The sequence below is a fragment of the Macadamia integrifolia genome, unplaced genomic scaffold (assembly GCF_013358625.1).
Source record: "Macadamia integrifolia cultivar HAES 741 unplaced genomic scaffold, SCU_Mint_v3 scaffold2981, whole genome shotgun sequence".
Lineage (NCBI taxonomy): Eukaryota > Viridiplantae > Streptophyta > Magnoliopsida > Proteales > Proteaceae > Macadamia > Macadamia integrifolia.
In genome coordinates, this window is record NW_024869109.1 from 1 (window position 1) to 9041 (window position 9041).

Sequence of the window (9041 nt, forward strand, 5' to 3'; positions counted from 1 at the left end):
ACTCGAACTTCTCTGTAGTAACTGGCTTTGTAAACATATCTGCAGGATTGAGATCTGTATGAATTTTTCTCAAGTGAATACTGCCTTCTGACACAAGCTCCCTGATCTTGTGAAATCTCACATCAATATGCTTTGTCCTTGCATGAAACACTTGATTCTTTGCAAGATGTATGGCACTCTGACTGTCACAATGTAACACTGCACCTCCTTGCTCCAACCCCAACTCACGAACTAGTCCAGCCAACCAGACTCCTTCCTTGGCAGCCTCAACTGCTGCCATGTACTCTGCCTCTGTAGTGGACAATGCAATTGTAGACTAAAGCATCGCCCTCCATGATATAGGTCCACCAGCCAATGTAAACACATACCCTGTAGTAGACCTCCTCTTATCTAAATCACCAGCATAGTCAGAATCAACATAACCTGCCAATTCGGTAGAACTTCCCTTGCCACTGAACATAACACCTATATCTTTAGTCTTGCTCAAATATCTGAAGATCCACTTAATTGCATTCCAATGTTCCTTCCCTGGATTACTCATATATCTGCTAACAACACTAACTGCATGAGACAAATCCGGCCTGCTACAAACCATAGCGTACATGAGACTCCCAACTGCGCTAGCATAAGGGACTTGAGACATCTGCTCCACCTCCTCATATGTTGTAGGGCATTTCCTTTCAGATAACTTGAAGTGGCCAGCTAACGGAGTGCTAACCGGCTTGGCCTTTTCCATATTGAAATGGTCTAGCACCTTTTCAATATACCTCTTCTGAGTTACCCAAAGTTTACCTGCATTTCTATCTCTAAGGATTTCTATGCCAAGGATCTTCTTAGCGGCACCAAGATCCTTCATCTCAAATTCAACACTCAACAAAGACTTCAAAGAGACTATATCATGTTTGTTCTTTGCAGCAATGAGCATGTCATCAACATAAAGCATCAACAAAATAATGGAATTATCACTTGACACTTTATAATAAACACAACTATCATACTCACTTCTTGTGTAGCCAATCTTCATCATGTGGGAATCAAAGCGCTTGTACCACTGCCTAGGAGATTGCTTAAGGCCATAAAGCGACCTCTTAAGTAGACAAACATGGTCTTCCTTTCCCTGCACCTTGAAACCTTCAGGCTGCTCCATGTAAATTTGTTCCTCCAAGTCACCATGAAGAAATGCAGTTTTCACATCAAGTTGTTCAAGCTCTAAATCATACATGGCCACCAAAGCAAGTAGTACCCTGATCGAAGTGTGTTTCACCACTGGAGAAAATATTTCATTGTAGTCTATCCCCTCCTTCTGTGCATAGCCCTTGGCTACAAGTCTGGCCTTATACCTTTCACACTCCTTCTCAGAACCTCTTTTTTACGAAAGACCCATTTACACCCAATGATTTTTCTTCCCTTGGGTTTTTCCACAATCTCCCAAGTCTTGTTCTTCTGTAGAGATTCCATTTTCTCCATCAAAGTTGTCATCCATTTATCATGTTTTGCATCACTCAAAGCATCATGGTAGGAAGATGGATCACCTGTACCTATAGTGAGGGCATAGGCAACCATGTCCTCAAACCCGTATCTCATAGGTGCTTTGTGAGTACGCTTCCCTTTACCCTTTGCCCTTTGCCACAGTATAGGGAACTTCTACTGCTTCCTGTTGTCCTGGTAAGTCATTTGATGACTCATTCTCTCTTGTTGTTTCTAACTCACCTAACTGCACCTGCACAGTAGAACCTTCTTTATTTTCATCAACTGCTTGTGAATTGTAATTTGACTTCACTATATGAGACTCATCAAACACGTCTCTGCTAACCACAACTTTCTGTGAACTTGGATCCCACAACTTGAATCCCTTTACACCTTTCTTAAAACCAAGAAAGATACATTGCTTAGACTTTGAGTCTAACTTGGAACGCTGCTCACTCTCAACATGCGCATAGGCTAGACAACCAAATATTTTTAGAATAGAATAATCTACTGGTTTTCCTGTCCATACCTCTTCAGGAATTTTACAATCAATCGCCTTTGATGGAGACCTATTGATGAGGAAACATGCCATGTTCACTACTTCTGCCCAAAATCGCTTGCTCAACCCTGCATTCAGCCTTATACTCCGAGCTCTTTCTAGAAGTGTTATGTTCATCCTTTCAGCTACACCATTTTGCTGTGGTGTCTTTGGAACCTTGAAGTGATGTGTAATCCCTTCAGCTTTGCAAAATTCTAGAAACAGCTTGTATGTGTACTCTCCTCCATTGTCTGTTCTCAAGTATTTAATTTTCTTTCATGTCTTCCTTTCTACCTCAGCCTTCCATTCCTTAAATTTAGTGAACACCTCACTTTTATGCTTCATGAAGTAGATCCAAACTTTTCTTGAGTAATCATCAACAAAGGTCACGAAGTATTCTGCCCCACCTTTATATTTTGTTGTTGAAGGACCCCATACATCGCTGTGTACATAATCAAGCACCCATTTACTCTTATGTTTTGTAGTTTTGAAGCTAATCTTGCACTGTTTTCCGAACACACAATACTTGCAGAAGTTCAGTTTACAAGTTTTTACTCTCTTCAACATTTTCCTTTTATGAAGCTCCATCAATCCTCTTTCTCCCATATGCCCTAACCGTATATGCCACAGATAGGTATCATCTGTATCAAATACTGCATCTGTAGTCACAGATGCTCCACCTATAACTGTGCTCCCTATGAGTCTGTATAGGTTTCCTGCTATTTGTCCCTTCATGACAACCATTACACCCTTAATAACTTTGAGAACTCCACCTTCTGCTATGTACTTGCAACCATTTGAGTCAAGTGCCCCCACAGATATTAAGTTTTTCCTTAATTCTGGTACATGTCTCACATCTGCTAAGGTTCTTACTATCCCGTCAAACATCTTGATTTTGATAGTGCCTATCCCAATGGTCTTGCATACGGCATCATTCCCCATTAGGCCAGACCCACCATTATATGGTTGATATGTATCAAACCAATCCTTATGTGGACACATGTGATATGAACATCCAGAATCTAAAATCCAAGAATCAGAAGGTTGATTCTTACCTGATGATATAGAGAGTACATCTCCATCATCTCCATCTGAACTGTCATCCACGCTAGCTTCCTCAGATGCCTTATCTACACCTTTCTTCTTTAAGTCCGCCTTCCTCTTCAAGCACTCTCTCTTCAGATGACCTTCTTTCTTGCAATTGTAACAAGAGACCTTTTTCTTTGCCCCTTTTGATTTCGATCGACTCTTCCCAGATCCCTTCTGATTTGATCTCCCTCTTATCCTGCTCCTTGTCACCTCCGAAAAAACCTTCTCCTTAAGATTTCGTACTACTGGTCTTCTTCCTTGTATCATTGGACATGAGGGCAGCTGCGACTTCATCCATCTCAAGGGTCTCCTTCCCGTACAAGAGAGTCGTTACTAGGTGATCATATGATTCTGGGAGTGACGACAGCAATAGTAATGCCTTGTCTTCATCCTCGATCTTAACCTCCAGGTTCGCAAGTTTACTTACGATCTGATTGAACATGTTAAGATGCTCTAATAGATCCGTACCTTCCTCCATCTGTAGAGAATACAATTGCTTCTTCACGAATAACTTGTTCGTTAAGGACTTCCTCATGTAGATGCTTTCAAGTTTCGCCCATAACTGCGGTGCAAATTTGATACCCACAACATATTGTAGGGCATCATCAGAAAGATTTAATCAAATATCACTTACTGCCTTTTCCTCCATCTTTTCCCAATCTTCGTCAGTAATTTTTGTAGGTTTCTTCAACTTCCCCAATAACGTTTTCGCCAAACCTTACTGTATCAGAAGATCCTTTATCCTTTGACGCCAAAGGGTGAAATTGTTCTTCCCATTAAACCTCTCGATGTCATACTTGACATTCGATCCCTTCCCTGCCATCGTGATAGTAAACCCTAGAAAATGAAAACCTAGAGATTTGATACCAATTTGTAGAAACGCAATCCTAAAACGATGCAGAAGATAATGGAAAAACAAAACAAACAATGCACACGGATTTTACGAGGTTCGGCAAGGTTGCCTACGTCCCCGGTGAGATGAGATCTTACTTCACTATCAATGGAGAATAGGGTTACAGCGCTCGTCCTCACACCTCTCAATATTGCTTGCATTACAGAGAAAGAAACCCTCGCTACAAATATATAGCGAAAAAACCCTAATCCGGATTAAACTACAATTGCCACCCTAATCCGGATTAAACTACAATTGCCCTCAAATAAAAAATTCGAGCGGGGGGTTGCGCCCCCCTACACCCTCTGCTATGCAGGGGGGCCTCCTGCCCCCTTGCAACCCCCACGGCCCGCTAACCGGCTAGCGGGACCGCCGTCCTGGCTGTCTAGGTGCTGCACCAGTACTCCCTGGATTAAACTGCGATGGAATATAAGACATCATACACCAACGGAAGCAACTCATAAACATCCACCATGGCCTGAAATTCTGCTGCCGACCCAAGGCTGAAGACACCAGGGCCTCGTTTCTCATGAGAGGCAAGGGTAGCATTAAAATGCCCAAACACAGACCAAGGAATTAAGGCTGATACCTACAACTCCAAATCTAACCACAAACAGTGACGAATAACCTTGAAAGAACTAGCATGAACAAAAGAGAAATCCACACTACTCCCAATGCTTTCAAAGACAACAGACATATGTTGCTCAGACATAGCCGCTACCATAGGTCATTTTAGACCCAATTTCCACATTATCCATAAATTAGGAACCTTCCCATCCCTCATTATGTAAAAAATCTACATCATAACCCAATTTACTAAAAAATAAAGTATGAAATTTACACACCTGAACCATGGGCTCAGCAAATCATAGCACATCCAGAGAGTGCTCCCTCAACATCAAAAGCAAGGCACCTATTCCAAAGCCCCACGACCAAACCCCCAAGTTCCTTCTCCTTCATCGTTGCCACTCTATCCACAGCCACAACCTCTGAATGGATGACGAAGACTGCCCCCCTACGCACTGAACCTCTGGCATGGAGGACACAATGTGTTCTTCCCAAATATCGACATGATCAAGATGAGGCCTCCACAAAATTCAACCTCTACCCCTACCCAATCTTCGGGAAGGATACCTCGACTCATGGATAGCTGCACCTGCAACATCTGGCCTTGAACTGGTCTCCTCCAGCTCCAGCGTTTCCTGGATATTCTTATAGGTCGAGTTTTCATATGGGTTTGGGAAAGACTCATCAGTTGAACCCACATCCGACCCATCCACCTCACTTTCCATATTTTGTGGAGAGAAATCAGAACCATAACCGTGCTTGCCTATCCCAGTTGGACTTTGAATGGAAGATTCCAAAACAATTCGAATTCCTCCCTCAACGTTTGGCAAGTTTAAAATTGGACGATTTGATTCTGATAGGGGATCATATACTATCGGCTGATGTGGCAGAGATTGCCCCTAGCTAAAATCTCCTCAACTGAGTTAACTCTTCCTGAGTCAACTCCATCTTCAATATAAACTGCCCCTGGTACCTTTGCAAATTTTTCCACCTCACACTGCTTCTCATCATCTAGCTTTGGCTGCCTACAATTGGAAACCAGATGTCCTACTCGCTTACAGTATCCACATCGTTCCATATTATCTTCACAAACCACCTTCTGACAGAACCCAAACACTTGGGTTGTACCAGGTTCAAACCGTTCAACTTCAACTCCATCCACCATCACTGCCGAATTAGAGCTATCAATCTCGACCAACACCCTCGTAAAATAACCAAGAAGCCCTTGTCTCGTCCTCCTATCTAAGGCAATCGGATGCCCTACTGCCTTTGCAATAGATAGAAGAAAGCTCTCACGCCAATATTCTAAAGGCAGGTCAAGAAAAAGAATCTAGTCCAGCTTTGTGAAAGACTGCTTCTCATGTATATTAAAATCAGGCTTCCAATGTTGGAAGCAAATCACCTATTCTCCAACCCTGAGAGGGCTTCTCATCCACACCACTGCCTTGTCCCCCTCGCACTGGAATTGAAAAATAACATACCCCTTTCCTAGAGGATGCATTGTCACTCCTTGGCTTAAATTCCATTTCTCCTGAGCCTCTGCTCTCTACGCATCCAAGGAAATCAAACGGAAATTTACCCTGCCAATTAATGCAAATAAAAAATTCTACCATTTTTATTTATAATCTCTCTGTGGAATAACCACTTGCCAGATGTTCCCAACCTGAATCGGTTTAGGAAGGGAATCCATGCAGGCCAGATCGACTTCCCTAGAGCTTTCGCATAAGAACACCATAGCTCATTACCCTCTTGCCGATTCTCAGGAAGATAAGCCCCTGGACCTCGATCCAAAGACTCCCTAGCACCCCCATCATCATCATCATCCATAGCCGCTGCTGAACCTTTCCCAGCCAAATCGCCAGACATTCTCCTCTAGGGAGTGATAACTACCAAGGAACACACAGTCCCTGTGTCCAACATCCACAGAACACAAAATTATAAAAGTAAAGTTGGGCTGATGAAAATGCCCTACAATGATGTATAAGCTAGCATAGGTCTACTATATCAAGGTCCTATACCTAGCATACATATATGTATCCAAACATACATATGAAAATAAATGTAGGGTAGGAGATTCTTACAACCCTTGTCTGAGATACCCAGTGATGTTCAGAGATGCCTCGGGTTCACTGGAACCTCTAACAGATGTTGCAACTTCAACTTGATTTTGTTTGACATCATAGGAACGGGTGTGTATTGCAGACACACACTCTTCTTTTTCGTTCTCCCTTTACTATGGAAAAAACTCCACTAATAATGCTCTAAGAACACAACCACTACACTCTTTTCTTTTTTTTTTTTTTTTTTTTTTTTTTTTTTTTTGCTAAAAGATCATACTTTATTAAAGAACAGAAAAAAGAAAACAAATAGAATATAGTACAAAAGCCAAAAATGAGCCTCCGCCTTCGGCATTGCCATCAGAAGAGGCTCACAACCGCTATCTTAGGAATCTAAATTGAGGACAAGCAACTTCATCTATTAGCAGATAATCTTTAATGTGGTTTGGAAGAGCCACATCATCACATGAGATAACGGACTTAGCAGCATCCTTAGCTAGAAAATCATTAATGGGGTTGGCTTCTCTAAAACAGTGTGAAATCTTCCACTCTATCGAATTCAAGTAATATAGCAGATATGCCCCACTCCTGAAACACAAACCAAAAAATAAGTCTGTGGTGAAAGAGAGAAACAACCACTGAAGAATCTGATTCAATCCTCAATCGATTGACACAATCTCAACAATAAAGCTTGTAGTGACACCTAAGAAAAAATTGAAGCATAAAAGCAATCTACCATTATGATCCTGAAGAATTCCACCTCTTCGCGCCCGGCCAGAATTTCCTAGGGAGCATCCGTTTACATTAAGCTTCGCCCAAGATCTCATCGGTTTACCCCAATGAATTTCCAATGTTTTATGCGAAACATGTGAAGCATTTTCAAAATGAAATCTTCTACAGAGGATAAGATCATCTACAGACTTGGAAGAAAACTTCAATTTGCTGCAAACAAAACTTATCTCCCTTTTGATAGCATATATCATAGATAGACACCAATTTTTATCCTTATACCGTCTCGCGTTTCTCTCATTCCAGATTGCAGCAATCGTGATCATCATCCCAATCATCCAAGGATCTTTCAAAGACCACCCCTTCCCTTTATTCTTCCACCAGTTAATCAACTCATTTACAGATGCCATCTTTTTCCATGCCACATTAAACATCACCACAGTCTTACTCCATATTTCTAAATAGAAACTACATTCCAGAAAGAGATGAATAAAAGACTCAGCATTCTTAACACAAAGATCACACCGGGAGGGAAGGTGAACTGCTTTAGCTTGGTTCATGTCATCCGTAAGCATTTTTCCATGCACCCACAGCCAACCAAGGATAGATAGCCTTGGTGGCAGATGCTTGTTCCACACAAATAATGCCCATGAAACTGAAGGGCCAATGCTCCTTAGACCATTCCACATTGACTTAATAGTGAACATTCCTATAGGCTCCAAACTCCACACACAAACATCCTCCATTGGTGTTAACACAGAGGGTGCGGTACTCACCGCCCGAATTAGTTTGTATTGATTTTAACTTATGATAAAAGTGGCGTTCAACCAAGGCTTGAAAACGCTTAAAATTTTCTAAAACATCATATTTACAAACCATGGGATAGAACCAAATGTACTTAGAAAAGTCATCAACAAAAATTACAAAATACTTGTGACCTTCAGGGGAGGGGTTAGGGGAGGGTCCCTATACATCACTGTAAACTAGATCAAGAGGAAATAAACTAATAGAGGAGGATAGGCCTAATGATAATCGACTGGCCTTGCCAAGCTAGCAGGCACTACTCAGATGACTCAGCCGTGTAGACTGACACGGAAAATTATTGGTGCGGAGCATGAAACGGAGGAGACACTTGCGAGGATGTGCAAGGCGATGATGCCACCCATCAATGGATGTTCTTTCGGCAATACTGGAGGAAGGTTTTTGGGAAGAGGGAGCCTTGAGCATGTAGAGACCATTACTACTCGGCCAATTTAACAGCCTTGACTCCACCAAAGGGATTACCCATTTCCCATTATCAATGAAATCAACCACAGATGGAGAAAGATAGTGAATAATCTCCTCACCCAGCCCAGAGAGCTCGCAGATAGATTCTAGACCCAACCAATTATCTCTTCAGAAATCTATATTCTTACCATCTCCAACTATCCATCTTTCATTATCAGAGACAAGCCTCAACATTCTCCTCACACCAGGCCAAATAGAAGAGCATTTGTATCCTCTCTTGAGCCGCCCAGAACCAATTAGAAATATGGCTCTAAGAAGCCTACTCAAGTGTGAATCTTTATGCTTGATCTTCCAAGCCATCTTGGCAATTAGAGCCTTGTTTACATCCCGGAGTCTCCTTATGCCTCCCTCCTTCTTAGGCTTGTAAACCCGGTCCCATCTGAAAATAATGGCCTTAGATGATGAGTCTAACTCC

General features: G+C 42.0%; 1 protein-coding gene across 1 annotated transcript; it reads right to left on the reverse strand.

Annotated features, from left to right (window-relative positions):
- Positions 1–7269: 7269 nt before the first annotated feature.
- LOC122067575 lies at positions 7270–8085 on the reverse strand. Its single transcript, XM_042631404.1, has one exon. It carries the CDS (start codon positions 8083–8085, stop codon positions 7270–7272), a length of 816 nt encoding a protein of 271 aa, XP_042487338.1.
- Positions 8086–9041: the final 956 nt, after the last annotated feature.

What these genes read in the sequence shown, in the direction of transcription:
- LOC122067575 (XM_042631404.1), bottom strand. Translation starts at nt 8,085, where the DNA reads ATGGAGGATGTTTGTGTGTGGAGTTTGGAGCCTATAGGAATGTTCACT.